Source organism: Arachis hypogaea, chromosome 6, assembly GCF_003086295.3.
Source record: "Arachis hypogaea cultivar Tifrunner chromosome 6, arahy.Tifrunner.gnm2.J5K5, whole genome shotgun sequence".
Classification (NCBI taxonomy): Eukaryota; Viridiplantae; Streptophyta; class Magnoliopsida; order Fabales; family Fabaceae; genus Arachis; species Arachis hypogaea.
Window position 1 is genome coordinate 114,237,080 of NC_092041.1, and position 20,532 is coordinate 114,257,611.

Here is a 20,532-nt window from a genome sequence, read left to right on the forward strand (position 1 = left end):
TCTTTGAGATGATTTTCAGTATAAAAATATTAATGAAGCATTGATATAGATAGTCACATGTCACGCTGGAACTAATAAAATGATGCAATTTTGGTTTTGACATTTAAATAACTCAAAAATGACGTCGTATCACTTGTTTTGTTAAGTAAAATTTTAATAAATACCACTTACGACGGTTTTAGATTATTTGAGTGCCAAAATCGAAACGATATTAGTTTACATAATATAGTATGGCATCTGGTTGTCCACAACAGCGTTTCATTTGTTAATGTTTATATGTTGAAAATTATTTCAAGAACTAACATAAGTCATGTTCGCAAAATTTATAAATGCAATTAAAATTTTAGAGACTAAATTAAAATCTTCATATAAGTTGAGAGACTAAATTGAATATTATATCTATTGATAATTAAATTAATTTTTTTGAGCAATAATCAATCAATATTTTTTCTTTTCATTTCTAAACTTTTGTTTATTTGATCATTATTAGTTAAAAAATTAACTGTCCAGCAAAACTGATAATTAATTTAGTCCCCATGAAATTGTATAATATAATTTATCCAATTGTAGATTTAAATCTCATTAATATTTATGCCTAAAAAAAAATAAAATATACATATAGTTTAATGCCTATTATATTCGGCGCATATTATAATTTATAATAGTTATCATTACGAGAGTTACAGTAGTTATATAATTTTGATTAAATATTAATAAATTTAAAATAATAATATATATTATAAAAATATAAAAAATATAATTTTAATTTTAACAATATTTTTTTAATATTGTCAAAGTTATATAATTATTGTAGTGATTATATTGGTAACTATTGTCGACTGTACTCCACCATTTTATTATTTATAAAAAATATTTTGACTCATTAATTTTTGTTTTCCAACTATTGACTCATTAAAATTGCTAATAAAAGTATAAATTTCTCTTAAAAAGATATGATTTATTTGATATTACTAATTCATAAAAATTTATATACATTTGTTTTTATAAAAAACTTAATAGTTAAGAGTTATTATATAATAATTTAATAAAATATATTAAATTATTTAATAATTTGATAAAAATTCACATGTAATTATTTTGTATATGAAATTGTTAGTTAAAAATTATTTATATATTTGAATAAATTATTATTTAATGATTTTTTATAAATAATATTATATATCTAAATTTTTTTATTAATCAAATCTAATTAAATTAGTTTAATATAATAAAAATTATTTCAAATTTTATTATTTAATTTAATTAAACTTAATTTATAAAAAAAAAAATATGTAACATTACTCCCTCTTGTACATGTAGGGGAATTTTGATGGCATAACATTTCACATCCCGAAATGGGCGAAATGGGTGCACGATTGAATGGCTAGTGGCTACAAGTAAAATATTATTTAAATAATAATAATAATAATAATAATAATAATAATAATAATAATAATTTAAAAAAAAAACAAAAAAACTCACGAGTTGCGCCTACTACTACAACTACAAGTACAACAGCAGCAGCAGACACACACTCTTTCTTTCACTTGAGTTACATTCATCAATGGCGGAACCACAATCAACAAACTACATTTCACGAGAAGAACTCAGCAAGCACAACAAACCCCAAGATCTATGGATCTCCATTCACGGCAAAGTCTACAACGTCACCAACTGGCTCCAATACCATCCAGGTGGCGCCTCCCCATTGCTCAACCTCGCCGGTCAAGACGTAACCGATGCATTCCTCGCTTTCCACCCCAACCACGCCTTCAACCGCCTCCAACCTTTCTTCACCGGCTCCTACCTCGCCAACCACAACGTCTCCGAAGCTTCCAGAGACTACCGAAACCTCCTCTCCACCTTCACAAGAATGGGCCTCTTCGACCATAACCGCGGCGTTCTCACTTCTCTCGTCTTCATTTTCATTATGTTCTGTTTATGCGTTTACGCGGTTCTCTTCGCCCAGACCGGCCTGGTTCGCGTTGGCTCCGGCGCTTTGATGGGATTTTTATGGATTCAGAGCGGTTGGATTGGTCATGACTCCGGTCATTACAAGATTGTTAGTTCCAAGAAACTCAACCGGGTTCTTCAAATTCTTTCCGGTAATGTTCTGGCCGGAATTAGCATTGGTTGGTGGAAATGGAACCACAATGCGCATCACATTGCTGTTAACAGCCTCGATTTCGATCCCGATCTTCAACACCTTCCGTTCTTCGTCGTCTCTTCGAGGTTCTTCAATTCACTCTTTTCTTGCTTCTACGAGAGGATCATGAAATTCGATTCGTTTTCTAGGTTATTGGTTAGTTATCAGCATTGGACATTTTACCCTGTTATGTGCTTCGCTAGGCTCAATTTGTTTGCGCAATCTTTCATGTTGTTGTCTTCGAATCGGAAGGTTCCTGATAGAGGAACTGAGATTTTAGGGCTAATTGCTTTCTGGATTTGGTACCCTTGCTTGGTTTCTTGTTTGCCTAATTGGGGGGAAAGGATTTTGTTTGTGTTAGCAAGCTTTTCTGTTACTGGAATTCAGCATGTTCAATTCTGTTTGAACCATTTCTCTGCCAAAGTTTATGTTGGTCCTCCAACCGCAACGGATTGGTGTGAGAAGCAGTGTAATGGTACTCTTGATGTGAGTTGTTCTTCTTGGATGGATTGGTTCCATGGAGGTTTGCAGTTTCAGGTTGAGCATCACTTGTTTCCGAGGCTGCCTCGGTGCCATCTTCGGAAGATTTCTCCCTTTGTTAAGGATCTTTGCAAGAAGCATAATCTTCCTTACAATTGCGTGTCCTTCTGGAAGGCAAATGCTCTCACGATTCGGACGCTGAGGGACGCTGCGCTGCAGGCTCGCGACGTTTCTAATCCTGTTCCAAAGAATCTTGTTTGGGAAGCTGTTAACACTCATGGATGAGTGGCAACTGGCAAGGTTCTTGTTGTGTTGCTTGGCTTTGAAGAAATTGGGAATAATTGGTTGCGAATTGGTTAGAGAGGCGTCAATCCGGTGTGGTTGCAGCAGATTCGACTAATTTACTATCAAAATTGATACCTGGAATGTATGGTTTAATATATTGTTCTCTATCTTGATTCTGCTCTGCACTTCATTCATGCTACAGAGAGTGGAATGTAAGTAATGCTATTATTATTATTCTTTAAAAGCTTCATAATAGTTTGAATTCAATGTGTATTGTAGCACATTATTATGCATGGGAAGGGAATTCATTTGAAATTTGTCTCCTTTCCTTCTTATTGATCGACTAGTTGCTCCTATCAGTTTGGTTATGCAACTTTGTTCATTGTATTGTGAGATTTTGTTATTTATGAAAGAACATCATCATTTTAGTTTTATCATTGTGGAGGCACTTGCATTCTTCCATACTTTGATCTTTTATCAATCTCCAATTGTATTCAAGTTTTTGCATACAAGGACGAGACAAACACAGAGCGAGTTGTGTAAAGAATTTTGGCGCAAAGCATGTGAAGTTGGACCAAGTCTCTTTCTTGCTTACGCATATTTCGTCACGTATCTAATATCTATAATCTATAATTTTATGATGGCACCCTCTTCTCTCAACCAATGTATGGCTTGAGTTGATTGTGTCAAGATGGAAAATGGAAAATGACAATTTTTGTTTATCGGTGATTGTTCATTTCTGTTTTCTCCTATAAGGGCTTAAGGCAAATCATTGGTTGTTCAAAAAACGATTTTGATAGAGCTAATCAAACGAGCGGGCCGACAAGTTCGAATCAGAAAATGACTGGTTTTTATCTTAACGATTCTGCTGAGGAGTGTTGGTATCCGACCAGCTGCTCCGCCCAGATGTGGTGGTGGCAGATACTACTAATCCACTATGCTACCTCTGCCTATCTAGATGCTAGATCTAGGTAGTGATCCGGTGAAGGGTGGTGCCTCAGGATCCAAATACTGGGGAGATTGGGTTTATGGGTAGTGGGCTTTATCCTGGCCCGTTTGGGCGCTGAAAAAAAAAAAAGAGAAAATATCATCTTAACTTGACTCTATTCATACGAATTGATAAGTTAAATGAATTGATCCACTTAGTTTATTTTTTATTTTTCTAAAATGCTGAAATAAAAATTAAAAATACAAGATAATTATAAAAATTTCTATTTAATATCCATAAGAAAATGTTATCATGTATTTATAAATTTAATCTAAAAATCTAGGTAAAAAATTAATATTACAATAACAAAAAGGTGTCAAACAAGTCAATTGTGTCGCTCGATTCGAATATGCTTAATTCGCAAATTATCTGAGCCAAACCAAAATAAACAATTCATAAAAAAAATCATATTTTTACCTGTTCGATTCGCTAGTTTTTACTTTTTACGAATAGACCAAAATGGCTTGAGTTACGTTTTAATCGTCCAAAAGGTTAAATTAATATAGAATTTAACTAACATGTATCTTAAAAGTATATAATAAATTTATTATTAGTAGAAGATTTTAAATTTTTTTATTTAATAAATATAAAATAAATATATTAAAAATTTAAATTTTTATATTTTTAATAAAAAAATTTTAATTTATAATCTTAACATATATTTTTAAAATACAAAATAGATAAATTCATTAATATATGCTTAATTTTTCAAAGATCATTTTCTTTTTAACTCATTAAAAAATTCACTCACAAATACACTAAAATAAAATAGAATAATAAATAAATAAGAGAGAACGGCGGAGCTGTAATAAACTAATCACGAAGAGAATAAGAGATGATAATCCAACCAAAAATATTTGGAGTCGTTTGTTTTGAGTGTCTTGTCATGTGGTTAAATATCGAGGGCCATTGGACCAAGCACATGCAACTTTTTTACACTTTTTATTTTTTTTGTAATATTCAATCACATGCAACTTGTTTACTTTTTGACTTTTTGTATTCATTAAAAAAATGGTTATTTCTATTTTCTACACTAACAAATAAATATTATTGAAATATCCAACCAATTTGGGATGTGATAACTGCCTCGATGACCATAACTAGTTTCAAACATTTAGATTCTCGGGACAAGTAATAGTTGTTTAAATATTCGGATTTCCATGTAACATCCAACTTTTTTAATTATATTTATTATAGAATACTTAATTAATTAAAATTGTAATAATTTAAATTTTAAAATTATAATAAAAAATAAAAAAATAATGCATTTAAAAACTAACATATTTAATTTAAAATTAAAAAATATAAAAATACTAATTTTAGTAAATTTATAACTAATAATAAATAATTTTTTAAGATATAGTCATAATTAACTCTATATTTATTGAATTTAAATGATCTTTAGTTATATAAAAAAAATTAAAGAAAAAACTAGGTTCATTCATTAAGTTCAGTGCACATAAATATTCAAATTAAAATTAAATTAGGTAGATAAATTTGTTACAAGTTTATAATAAAATATCGTGTTTTAACCAACCAGCACTAACAGTATTTCATAAATATCTCAATCTGTGGTTATTCGATTGACTTTGTTTAAAACTCAGTTTAAAGCTAATTCAATTCTCTATAAATTTGTCTCTAATAGCTATTTTCAAATTTCAAACGTACAAAATATTATAGGGTTGCAAAGAGACGATTTAGATTGAAAATTTCACCTAAACGCGAGCTAGATTCTCCTATCACAATCTGCACATACCTAAGAGACATTTAAGTCATTTCTTTTTCATTCTATTCTCCTTTTTATACATATACAAAAATTCTAGATAACCTATTCCTCTATCTTCTATTATTGCTATTCATATACTTTCTTCATTCCATTATAGAAAAAATCTTTATCATTTCTCAATTCTTTACTCTCACTCTAAATCCTCTGCTAAACTATTCACAAATTTTACTCATATATTATTCTAAAAAATATCTTCTCTAAATTATGCATACTACAGAATATGGAGACTTTCTTTCTATCCAGTCAAAAGATTCATACGTACATCAAAACATACACAAAGTCTAGCGATAGAACAAGTCTCTCTTAGCTAATAAGACATACACAAAGTCTAGCGATGGAACAAGTCTCTCTTAGCTAACAAATCGTGTCTATTTGTATTAGAATATATATAGAAACTTTAATGAAAGTAGGGATTTTATACTATTTTTTTATGTCATATCTTAAATATTTTTTAATATAAATGTTAGCATTGCATGTCATGATATAATGTCTCTTTATTTTATACATATTATGCATCATAATAACCATCTTATGTGCATTAAAGAATTGAGGGAGTGATCTTTCGGTAAGAAAAAGTGACCCCCAAAGACAAGATAATCGAAATGATCATTTGGTAAGAGAAGGTTATTGAATCGAGATTACCCTTCGATAAGGGAAGGTGATTGGCAAACTTTTGGGATAAGAATCTTGGATAAGGAAATGAGACTCAAAAAGACAAAATCTCAAAATGATCATTCAGTAAGGAAAGGTGATTGAATCGAGATGATCCTTTGGAAAGGGAAGGTGATCGACAAACTTTTGTCCCTTTTTTTTTGTAATATAAATTCCCTTCTTATGTATGTCTAAATAACCTTGATTGTAATTTGAATGAAGGGAATGATCCTTCGGTAAGGGAATGTGACCTTCAAAGACAAAATATCGATGTGATCTTTCGGTAAGGAAAGATAATCGATCGAGATGATCCTTCGATAAGGGAAGGTGATCGATCGAGATGATCGTTCAGTAAGGGAAGGAGACTCCTACCTTTTTAGTTTTTATGCCAATTTGAGCTCAATACCTTCCTTAAAAGTTACGAAAAAAATAATGAAAAATATATTAAAAAGTGTATGATTATGATTGTTTTTCTTTTATCCTTTCTATTTGATTTATGATTGTGTTTATTATTCTTATTTCATTCAAATATTCTTCTTTTATCCAAAGATCCTTTCTATTTAATTTATTATTATGTCTATAATCCTTATTTTATTAAAAAATTCTTTCTGTTCTTCTCTTATTTATTTTGTCTTGCTTTATGGTTTATTGGCACATCAAATCAAGATTTATAAATTTGCATTCTATATATTTTAACATTATAGGCATTTTGTTATGAGTCACATATATCATAACATAAGTAAATGAGAAGCATCTAAAAGTTACACCACTCCAACTAACAAAGCCTTTTGAAAATAATAATTAAATAACATTGTATTATTATTGTTTTTATTTTAAAATTCGAAGTGGTTGGAGATAGATATGATGACACTATATAGATAAACTATTGAGAAATTTTTGTTTTTCATCCCTTTTTTTTGTACCATCTTCAGGAATAATGCAGTATAAAACAATACGCTACTTGATTGAGCTAAAAAGATCAGTACATTATAAGATAGTTAGGAGTGGGATATCAAAGACATAGATACGAAACGTTAAGCACTTACCTAAATTCATATTAAGGATGGAGAATAGGCGATTGTTTCAACCATAATTACACAAAATGAGAAAATTAGGATCCTTTGTGTGTCTTATTTAATATTTATTGAGTGACTATGATTATGGTTATGATATTTGTTTTTATTTATTATATAATTATTTAATATGAGTAAAATTTGTTATTATTTTTGTTTTTATAATTTAGTATACTCACTTTCTGTTTTAGTATCACTAAGTCCATTATACTTCCTAATTAGTAACGATTTTTGTGATTGAGGTTTTCACTATTTTTAAATAGTTTTTAAAAATAAAAATTAATTATCTACTGTTTTTATATAAAATATTTTATATAATTTTTTTTAATTTTATAAAATTTGAGTATTAACCACTAATATAATCCAAATAAAATTGAAGGCTAATTTAAAAATATTAGGTATTACACTTATAACTGTCTTAGTTATATTATAATAACTTATAATAGATCTGAAGTTACAATTAACAATTTTGTAAAGGGGAGAAATTTTAATAGAGAATTTTAAAATTATCAATTATATCGAGTCATGTTAAAAAAAAATCATACGATTTTTTTAAAAATAGCATATCAACTTTTTTTTTTTTAAACTAACGGGGTTTAGGCCAAAGAAAAAAAAAACCCAAAAACTGATCCTACGTACAATCTTGAATTAAAATTAGGAGTAAAGATCCAATTCGATTCTTGTCCATTTTTATTAAAAAATAAGATGTTTTTTGTAAAAAAAAAATGGAGGCATTTTGGCTTTTTTTTTTTTAATTTTAAGATAATACGATTTATCTGTTAAAAAATTTATTAAATAGTAATAAAAATTAGTTTGTAGAGGATTTTATTTGTAATTTGTAAGGTTTTAAACTTCCATAAACTATTAATAAGTTTATTTTTTAAAAATTTCTTTATCGGTGGCGGTCAAGTAGAAAAAGACCATTGCTGAAAATGATGTCGCAGAAAAAAAATAATTACAATACGAAAATCTTTTAAAAGAAAAAAATATCATCGAACAAGAAATGAAATAAGATAATATTAATATTGATAATATTTGTATTGGTGATGATGACGGTAGAAAAGACAACGATAATGATAAAGTATGGTTACACAATAGAAATAATAGAGATAGAAGTGATAATGATAAAGATGAGGAAAGTGGTGATGATAGTAGTGGTTATAATTAGTTATATTATTGAAAAGAATTTTGTGGGATTTAAAACTCCTATAAATTATAAATAAAATCTTCACAAAATTAATTTTCATTAATGTTTAAAGAATTATTTAAGAGAGAAGTTGTATTGTCATAAAATGAAAATATTGAAACTCCAAGTATCTCTTTTTTTTTTTGACAAAAAATATTTAATTCTTTGTGAAAATAGACAAAGGATGGATTGAGTATTTATTCTTAAAATTAGTTTAAGTCAACCAATTTAAATTGATCTAATAGTTAATTTATTATATAAGTGTAAAGAGTTCAAATATTATTTTTTATATATAGTAATTTATTGACTAATAAAAAAATTTTAAAATAGAACTTAGATATACGATAAATTAATTTTTAACCTACCGAATCTGAAACAGATTTATTAAGAAAGTGAAAATCATATTGTTTCTTTAAACTGTGATTTACTAACAATCAGCACAAACATTGGTTTTCCTGGAGTTATGCAAGACGTTTTCTCCCTAGATCTTGATTTTAACTCCAGAATGTCTCTCAACAAAGAAATATGTTCACTGGATCAACTATATATTGTAAAGATCGAAATTCGATCATGGCTGCATCTATCCTTTTTTTTTGTCTATCTATCCATTTATTATTATTATTATTATTATTATTATTATTATTATTATTATTATTATTATTATTATTATTATTATTATTATTATCTTTTTCTCCTTTAATAATTCTCAAGGAATTTGTTACTTACTTACTTAACTACAAACACAAAATTCCATAATAATTTGGTACCGGATTTGATGGTCCCAGAATGTTTAGACCATTAAATGGTCCCATAATAAAATATATTTTTAAAATTTTTCAATAACCGCTAAATAGTCCGTTTCTAATTTTAATTACAAATTAACTCCATATATTTTATTTAATTATAAAAATTATTATTTTATTATTCATCTATTATGATAAAAAAACAATAACAATAACAAATTAGATCTTTCATTGATTGTAATAATTTTTTGGCAATTCCAATCGATTAAAAGTTTATCTTTGATCCATTACATCCGTCGAAAATTTTGAAATCGTATTTCTTAGAAAATCAATCGATTGGATTAACAAAACAATCAATTGAATGAAAACGATATGAAAATTGATAATGGCGCGATTAAAAATTCAATCAATTGAATGCAGAAAAAAATTTATTTACATCACATTTCAATCGATTGAATGATCATACCAATCGATTGAATTGGAATATACCATTAGTCACGTACAAAATTCAATCAATTGTATTATCATACCAATCGATTAAACCTTCGTATATCATTTTAATAGCGGCCTTCAATCGATTGAGTAATATAAACAATCAATTGAATTATAAAAAATTCACATTCTAGTCATCGTTCAATCGATTGGGTAATATGACCAATCGATTGATTTTTGCGAAAATCATACTACCTTGCAACTTATGGTAACCTGAAGTCCAATCGATTAAGTTATGGAAAACCTGAAATTCAATCGATTGTTTTGTTAATCCAATTAATTGATTTTCTAAGAAACACGATTTTAAAATCCTCCACGGATGTAATAGATCAAAGATAAACTTTTAATCGATTGGGATTGCCAAAAAGTTATTACGATCAAGGGAAGATCTAATTTGTTGTTGTTTTTGTTTTTTGGTTATTAATAAACATAATAGATGAATGATAAAATAATAATTTATAAAATAAAAAATAATTTTTATGATTAAATAAAATATATGAAATTAATTTGTAATTAAAATTAGAAACAGACTATTTAGCCGTTATTAATTAAAAAATTTAAAAAACATATTTTATTATAAGACCATTTAATAGTTCAAACGTTTTGGACCATCAAATTCTTTGCCTAATAATTTGTTGCTTGCGAGTTCACAACTTCATGTTAGGACGGTATTAATTACAGTTAAATTAAAGACAAACAAAAAAATTATCATTTATAAATTCAAAAATTAAAGATTATTTTAAAGATTTAATTACTCTGTTGGTTTTTATAGTTTTGCAAAATTTTTAATTAGGTCCTTATACTTTTTTCCTTTTAATTGAGTCCTTGCACCAATTTCTTTTTTTAATTGGGTCCCTATACTTTTTTTCCTTTTATTTAGGTCTCTGTACCAATTCTTTTTTTTTTTAGTTGGGTCCCTATAAAATTAAGCCAATTACTACTAAGAGGGACTTAATTAAAAAAAAAATTAGTGCAGGGACCCAATTAAAAAGAAAAAAAGTATAGAGACCTAATTAAAAATTTCACGAAACTATAGGGACCAACAGGGTAATTAAACCTATTTTAAATTAACACTAAAAGTTTTATAAACCAAATTAGATATTGCTACTTTTTATCTCTAAAATTAAATTTTTTTTTTAAATATTCTTAACATTTAATTTTATTCAATTTTGTCTTTAATATTTTCGATTCATTTAGTTTTATCTCTAATATTTTTTTATCTATATTAAAACTAGGGCAATTTACGCAACTAAATTGTTTGATCCTCAATATTACGCAAATACATTGTTTCAGTTTTTAATACGCAAATGCATTGTTTCTATATTTTATGTAAACCGCTACTGCCAGTAGCGGTTTACGTGTGAGTGTGTGTGTGTGTGTAAACCGCTACTGGCAGTAGCGGTTTACGTGTAAGTGCGTGTGTGTAAACCGCTGCTGGCAGCAGCGGTTTACATGAGTGTGTGCGTGTGTGTAAACCGCTACTGGCAGTAGCGGTTTACGTGTGTGTGTGCGTGTGTGTAAACCGCTACTGCCAGTAGCGGTTTACGTGTGTGTGTCTGAATGGGGCTGCCTATATAAACCATAGAGGGACCAAATGTGAAGAAGTAGAGTGTTATTCACAAATGGAGGGAGAGGAAAGTTTTGTGGCTCTGGTTCACTGCTCTGGAAAAATTCAAAAGAGCAAAAGGCATGGTGTAAAATTCACAGATAGAGAACCACTTAGTGTTTTTATCCGATCTTCGAATACGTTGGCGGAGATTAAGCAAAGCATATTACGGAAGCTCGGTGTGTGTGGGACGAAGTGGGTAAAAAAATTATTTTACAAGATTCCCATTGATGTTGTCTCAACTGGTGTGAGATATGAGACCTTCGTGATCGGGTCGGATGAAGACTTGCATGTCTTGTTTCACTGCAGGCGTAGATTTCCGGAGGTGAGGGTAACTGAGCTGTTTGCAAAGTTGGAAGATGGTGTGGATAGCTCAGGGACATCGGCCCCTAATCCTCAGTCGATCCCAGCCGGTGGTGCCTCAACATCGATGCCTGTGGTAGCAGTGGCAGTTCCGAATCCGGAGCCCGAACGTGCTGGGGCTGTTCATGCATATGTTGGTCCTGTTGTTCCTGAATTTGAATGCGATGCCGGACCGGATCGGGTTGAGAATGCACTGTTTGACGATGATTTGGATGAGGAGCCTGTCGATATTGGTGGGGACAGTGATGATGATATTTCAAGAGGCGGACGTTCAGCCCATGGATGTTCCGGTTCTGCAACACAGGAGTACCCTCCCCACCTCTCTTCTTTGAACTTGGAAGCCATCAGCCAACAGCAGAATGCTGATGCAACATTCGAGGGGCAGGGGATGCATGATGGGACAAATATGTCTGAATTTCAGATTGGCCAATCCTTCCAGAGTAAAAAGGAAGCCGTGTTGAGTGTGAAGGATTACAGTATTCGGCGTGGAGTTGAGTACAAGGTTATGGAGTCCGACAACCTGAAATACCAAGGGAGATGCAAGGAGTTTGGTAACGGGTGCACGTGGTTGATTCGGATAGTCATGCGGAAAAGGAAGGGCACATGGGAGGTTAAGAGGTACAACGGTCCGCACACGTGTATGGCCACATCGATATCAAGCGACCACAAGCAGCTTGATTATCATGTTATCTGTGCGAGAATCTATCCATTGGTTCGAGCTGATGCGTCGGTGTCTATTAAGGTGTTGCAAGAGGCCACGGAGGCGACTTATGGATTCATGCCTAGTTATCGGAAGGTGTGGTTGGCGAAGCAGAAGGCAGTAGCGCAAATATATGGTGATTGGGAGGAGTCATATGCAGATCTGCCTCGGTGGATCCTTGGAGTCACATGCACGATGGAAGGTTCGATTGCTCTGCTGAAGACGTCCCTGGTTAGGGTGGGTGACCAAGTTGACGAGGATAGAGTTTTCTTTCATCGGATGTTCTGGACGTTTCCTCCGTGTATTGAGGCTTTCCGCCACTGTAAGCCGCTGATAAGCATCGACGGCACACACCTGTATGGCAAATATGGCGGGACGTTGTTGTTGGCGATCGCACAGGATGGTAACTCGAACATTTTGCCTGTTGGGTTTGCACTCGTGGAGGGAGAGAACGCAGATTCTTGGTCGTACTTTCTATCGAACCTTAGAAGGCATGTCACTCCACAGCAAGGTATTCTCGTGATCTCTGACAGACACAACGGCATCAAGGCTGCATTAGAGAGCCCCGATAGTGGTTGGCAACCCCCCCATGCTTATCGGGCATTTTGTATTCGGCATGTTGCTGCAAATTTTGCCCTCACTTTCAAGGGGCAGGATGCGCGGAGGTGGTTGGTAAATGCCGCGTATGCGAAGACGGAAGCAGAATTTGACTATTGGTTTGATATAATGAGGACGGAGAACCCGGCCATGTGCGAATGGGCAAACAGAATGCCTTATGAGAGGTGGACACAGCATAAGGATGGTGGGAGAAGATACGGTCACATGACCACCAACATCTCTGAGTGTGTGAACTCTGTCTTGAAGGGCACAAGAAACCTCCCGGTCACGTCTCTGGTTAAGTCGACATATCTCCGGCTGGCCGAGTTGTTTGTTGTCCATGGGCAGACGGCAGAGGCACAGTTAGGGTCCGGGCACCGGTTTTCACAGGCAGTAGTTAAGGCCATTGAGCGTAATCTGAAGGAATCGAGGTGCTTCACGGTGACAGTGTTTGATAGGCATCAGCTTGACTATACTGTGGCTGAGACGACTCCCACCGGGAAATTCTCTTTGGGTAGCTATCGGGTTTCTCTGAGGGATCGCACCTGCGATTGTGGATACTTCCAGGCGCTGCACTACCCCTGCTGCCATGCCCTCGCATGCTGTGCGCAGTCACGCCTAGATTGGGCAACTTATGTTGATGGGGTGTACACCATGTCTGAGGTCTTTAAGTTGTATGAGATGTCCTTTTCACCATGTATTCCAGATGGGCTTTGGCCACCATATGACGGGCCGACGGTTATACCCGATCCGGGCATGAGAAGGGCTAGAGAAGGACGACCACGGTCCACCCGCATCCGCAACAACATGGACGAAGCCGACACCAGCCGACCTAAGAGGTGTGGTCTGTGCAGGCAGCCCGGTCATACCCGACGGGTTTGCCCTCAGCGAGGATCTACTAGTGGGATGTAGATTTATCTTTACTTATTTCGTTTGTCGTAGTTTCCGTGATAACAAACGTGTCTACTTGTTATGAGTTTTAAGTTATTTGTTTTTAGTCTTTTCGTTTATCAGTTATGAGTTTTTAGTCTTTTTGTTTTGTCTTGTTAATGATAATATCGGTAGTTGTGTTTCACTTTTCTAGAGATATTGTCCTTAATTTCCATCTTAGCTAATAGATCGATAAAGAATAGACTGTCTCAACATAATCATAAAGTAAAAACTGAACAATATAAAAGTCCTTCCAACAAGAATAAACATAAGGTCCAACGGGCATAAAACATAAAGTAACAAGTACCCAAAATAACAGTCATCCAAATATAAAAAACATAAAAGTCCTAAATCAGAAAATAAACTACATAGCGAGAAATAAAAAACAACAACACATGGTGCTAACCATCGCGATCATCCCTCGCAACATCATGAAAGTCACCAAGGAGATGAGATCCTGTCCCACATCGAGCTGGACGTCTGACTCGAGTCGGTCGGGCTGCCTCCTGTCCAACATCATCACGTGGAGGGTCTAACCCGAACGCGGACTGGGGGGTGCCCCCCATAGTGAACCAAGTATCCAACGGACTACCTGCAGGCACGTTCAGATCTACCCCATACTGACCCTGATAATCATGTGCCTGGTAATGCATCTCCGTCAACTGTGGCTGGTAAGCTCCGGTCTCCATCTGCACATCCGGCATCTGCTGCTGGTAAGACTGGCCACCAAACTGCACATTCGACGTGCCAGCATCATCCCTAATCAACTCAGCAAAGTCTGCATAAAACCGTGGACTGACCAGCTGATCATCTAAATCCATAGTCATGGTCGGTGTGAACTCCGGCATCTGAGAATAAGCTCTGCTAGTGAATGTATCCCCTCCAGCCTCAGTCGTTGCAAACCCACTAACTCCGCCTGCGTGCTGTGTATCATCCGGAGTTCTCCCATGTCTGGCATTAGCCCGACGAACACGGTGATCGACCTCAGGTCTAGCATCTCCGCCTGCGTCATCCTCCTGCATCGCATCATGTAACCACCTCCAATCTCGACCGGTGTCCCTAGTACCAACACGACGGCGTCTCTCAACACGACGGTTGTCCGGCATATCAGGTAGCTGTGATCTGCGTGGAACCTGGGAGGATCCTCTCTGATATGCCTCCGGAGGTATCTGGGTGCCTCTAGGATCGGCAAATGCAGCCCCAGGGCTAAGGAACCGCTGAGCCTCTCGGTACCACCAATCTAGGTAATCTGCAGATGGGCCAGGATCTGCCACTCGCTCAATGGAAATGACGGCATTTAGTCGGTTCTCCCAATGCTCATGCCATTTCTGATAGTAGTGGGGAAACCACCTATCGCCACCCCTACCGTCCTTAGCATGCAGCCAGTCTACGTTCAAAGCATCCTCGGGGATATGTTGTACTCCACCTAGCTGTGGAACAACCCTGTCAACCTGATGCCACTCGATGACCGCAAAGTATATCAAGGCAGTCACGGCTCGCCACATGCGACTGTGCTCCTCTGTAAGTATCTCTGGATGGACCACGGCAAGTACATCAAGCGCGGAGTAGGGCTCCAACACAATCTGAAATTTAAGAACTCATCAAGGACTACAATAACAAGTATATATCTAGTCACGAATAGAGATCAAACAAAAAGTAAAACTCTTGCTGCTATAAAACTTACATCACGAGCGGTCAGTCGATCCAATGCAAGCCGATACCTAATGACCCTCTGCTCCTTTCCATCATTAGGAGGTAAGTAGGCAGACCACCTAAATTTAAGTCATATTAGACACGAAATTTAAAATATGCCCAATAAATTTGTTAAACTTAAAAAAGCATAACCCATACCTTGATGCCAGCGGGAAAGAGAAAACCTCAAACCCGGCCGGCCTAAGAGACGGAAACCGCCAGAATATCCAACTCTGAAGTAACTGGAGCGGGCCCGCAAGATTAGTCACATTTCTGTTCGCTACCCGACACATACATCGGTACAGCCACGCCAAAGCGGCCGAACCCCAGCTATACCTCCCCATGCCATCAAGGTTTGCCACAAATGGCAACCATCGTATATGAACCCGGTTCGCACTCTTGTCCCCAAATAACTGAGTCGATAACAGCATCATGATGTAGGCCCATGCGTAGATGCGGACAGTCTCCTCGCTCGCATCTGGTGGTAGCACCCTAAACCTCTCGTGGAACCATGTAAAGTGTACTGTCATCTGCTTGACCTTATTCGGTGGGGGCCGCTCACCGAATAGGTCCTCAAACCACTCCCAAGCTGGTCGGCCACCCTCCATGTATGTCTCAAACTCACCAAGGCAACCACTCACAGCCTCCCCGTCCACAGGAAGCCCTAGCTGAAATGCCACATCCTGCAATGTCACCGTGCATTCTCCGAAAGGCATGTGGAACGTATGCGTCTCAGGACGCCACCTCTCAACGAACGCACTAACGAGTGGCTCATCCAACCAGAACCATTGGCTATTTAGCCTAGCCAAATGGTACAATCCAGCCCGCTCTAAATACGGGATGATACGTTCATGCATGGGCATATTCTGTTGCCGCCTCACACTGTATATACACCTATTGGGCTGCACAGAACAACAAACGAAAACAGAGTCCAATTAAATTCTCCTATCCTTAAACAGATTTCCATATCTAACCGAATACGAATACCTTAAACCATCAGCAAATTCTCCTATATAATATTTAAAAAAAATTTCCTACTCACGATAGGGAAAATAACAACACAAATAATTTACTTATTAACATCCAGAAATTTTAAAATATTGTAAAGATCTAAAATTTAAAACTTCATATCATACAAATATCCTAAACAAACTATAATAATTCACTAATGTCAACTATCCCGTTCCCTAAACTAAACCAACATTAATTAGCGGGCATAACATTCATTGAATGGAATTAAATTTCAGGTAACTAGGCATATCTATAACTAACAAACAAAAACTAAAAACACTAAACCAAGATTAGTGAACTAACATCCTAGCATGCGAACCCTAAATTCAGGATACAACGACTGATCTATAAATTCTAATTCGTCTACCTAACCTACCGTTTTTCTGACTAAGATATGCAAAGACTAGAAAAAAAATAAATATTAACTAACCTCGTCACCAATAGAACCGGCAATATGCGCAACGCCGTTCAGTCGGTACAGGTTCCTGCCTGCCATGATAACTCGCCAGAAGTCGCCGCTGAGGAACCTCGGGCCCGCTCACAACTTGCTCTGACTTCTCTCTACAATTTTCTCTCTCTAGAAAACTCCTCAAACCTTCTAAACACATAATCCGCGGCTGCAACCACGGTTTATATAGGCAAACCATCACACGTAAACCGCTACTGGCAGTAGCGGTTTACACACACGCACACACTCACGTAAACCGCTGCTGCCAGCAGCGGTTTACACACACGCACTTACACGTAAACCGCTACTGCCAGTAGCGGTTTACACACACTCACACGTAAACCGCTACTGGCAGTAGCGGTTTACATAAAATATAGAAACAATGCATTTGCGTATTAAAAACTGAAACAATGTATTTGCGTAATATTGGGGATCAAACAATTTAGGGGAGTGGATCCTCTCCAGTGGAAAAAAAACTGGATGATATCCAGTGGAAGATCTCACCCTTCATTGTATTCTCTCTCTCATTTATTTCTGGTCCCACTTGAAAAATTGAAGGTGAGAGATTACACTGTATTCTCTCCAGTGACAAAAAAAAATGGAGAGGATCCATTTCCACAATTTAGATACGTAAATTGCCCTTAAAACTACCTCTGCATATTTTTTATTTTGTCTCTAATAATTTTAATCGAGTTAATGTTTAAAATTAATTTTGACACAAATAAAAAATATTAAAGATAAAATTAAATAAAATTAAATATTAATTATTTTTTTAATTCTCAAAACGTGAGATACATAAAACATATTTTATCTTACTTTTAAATAAGTAGATAAGATTTTACCTTGATTAGGACAAAACAACATCAGCATGTGATGAAAACACATTTTTCCTAGGTATATGTGTGGATACACAGACCATGACCTTAAACTTCGCTAATTTGGATCCAATGCTTAATTAGACTCGTTAGTATACAATTATACATACGTGTACTTATTAGTGGATAGTGATTTTCTCTTTTATAAATAAATAAAGTAATTAAAACAAATTATTATTAGTGATTAGTTTATTTGGTAAGCGTTGACAGGGACCAAACACAATAATACACTCTGCTCTACTGCTCTGAATGTTAGATTTAGTTATAGTAACATTCAACAAAAACTCATTTATTTTTTTCCCTTTAAATAAATATAAAAGAAAATAATCAATAAACCAAATTGTGAAGAAACATTCCATTCCCTCAGGATTTTTTATTTAAATAAAAAATTATTTATTTCTAAACATTTTATAAAATTAGAGAAATTCTGGGCATAGGCAACTGAATCATTTCAGATAGTATTAGGTTTACAAATTAAACTACACGAATTAGAAATTATTAATGATAATAATTTGTAATTACTTCTTTTATTATTTCTTTAATTAATGTATTTTATTTTGGAGAGAAAATGAGTAAAGAAACATATGCTACCTCACTCCAATAAGCTTAATTAAAAACCCACTTTTAGTATATTAATAAAATAAAATAAAAAGAGGAGGTATCCATTTTTTTAATAATTGCTATCCAAATTTAATTAAAAAACAATTATCGTGAGAAAGACATGTTATATAAAGATAATTTCAATTAGGGGTGTGCATGGCCCGGTCCGGCCCGAAGACCCGGTCCGGTCCCGAACACTTTAGGGGCTAATTTGATGTGATTTCATCGGGTCTAGGGCCGGGTATGGGTCTCAAAAGTAGACCCGGTCATTATTTTGGGTCGGGTCCGGGCCATAGCTCGGGTCACCCGAAATCGGCCCGGTGGCCCGATCATCATACACAATTAATATTTTGTGTTATTAGTGATGGATGATGGTTATTATTATGTGAAATTTAAGTATTGTAAACCTTAATATTTGTGTTATTAGTCATTATATATAAGACTATAAGTTAATGTTTTATGCTTAAAATGCATAAGACTTTAGACTAATGCATAATTTTGTGTTATTTGTATTGATTTAAATATTTGGTGTTATTAGGCAATATTAATACTGATTATGGTTATACTTTAATTTTAGAGAAGAGTTACTTCTTATTATATTTTTCTAAGTGAATTTTACCATGTCAAATAATGGTTGGAGTCTTGGAAATTTGGATATTTTTACATACTAACTTACAAGAAGGTATCAAGGTAATATAATGTTAACGGCCCGGTTTTCACCCGGTTTTTACCCGGTATAATCGTGGCCCGAAAGTGTATAGGTTTCATCGGGTCTAGAGTCGGGTTCGGGTCTAACAAATAGGCCCGGTATATATTTCGGGCCGAATCTGGGTCACATCAAACCCGGTTTCACCCGGCCCATGCACACCCCTAATTTCAATTCTAATATCACCCATTAAAAACTCATTCGATATGTCATGGTAAACAACATAGGAAATATGAACATGAATATGAATAGAAGAGGAATTTGTGATTTGTATTAATAGTATAAGTTTTAAAAGTTACTAGTAAATAATAATTAATAATAGGGGTTTGCTTGGTTTCCGTTGGATTTAGTTTTAAAAGTGAAACCCTTATTCCACATTATATTTGGTTGTTTCTAAATGAGTCTAATTTGATTGATTTTAATATTACATATACATAGTATATTTTCATTTCTAAAAATATATACTCAGTATTCTGAAAATTGTTCTTGAAAACCTCTTCTATCTTTGTGATGCACTATTGCAAGATAGGGGTATTGTATACATTTTTAATCAATTCAAGTTATAATTGAAATTTAAATTGAAATAAGCCTTTAAAATACATATTAAATATATTTTAACATTATAAAGGGTAAAGTATATTTTTTTTGTCCTTGAAATTTGGCAAAAGTTTTAAAAATACCCTTAAGTTTTATTTTATTTTAATTTGTCCTAAAAGTTTTCGATTTGCATCAAATATACTCTCAACGGCTAAATTTTTAAAAAATTTAACACCAATCTAACAATAATGCATGAAAATTATGCTTGATATGCTTGTGTTGAGAGTTGTTCTTATAAAATTGTTGTTGAATTGGTTTTAAATTTTGTGAAAAATTAGCCGTCAGGAGTATATTTGATACAAATCGAAAACTTTTGGGATAAAATTAAAACAAAATAAAACTTAGGGGTATTTTTGAAATTTTTGTCAAACTTAAAAGACAAATATATACTTTACCCCATTATAAAAATACTTCTGAAAATATATATTTTATAAAAATAGAAATACTATCAGTTAAGTATTTATAATTCAATTGGAATTTTCAGAAGTAGCCAGATTCAAATGAAATAAAGAGAGGTGTACTAAATTCACTAAGAAGTAAGAATAGACTTCACTTCATACTAGGGTGGCAATATGTA

General features: G+C 34.0%; 1 protein-coding gene across 1 annotated transcript; it reads left to right on the forward strand.

Moving 5' to 3' along the window:
- Positions 1-1,435: 1,435 nt before the first annotated feature.
- LOC112755914 (acyl-lipid (9-3)-desaturase) lies at positions 1,436-3,345 on the forward strand. Its single transcript, XM_025804249.3, has one exon. The coding sequence runs from the start codon at positions 1,565-1,567 to the stop codon at positions 2,909-2,911; it is 1,347 nt and encodes a 448-aa protein (XP_025660034.1). The 5' UTR covers positions 1,436-1,564; the 3' UTR covers positions 2,912-3,345.
- The last annotated feature ends 17,187 nt before the right edge of the window (positions 3,346-20,532 follow it).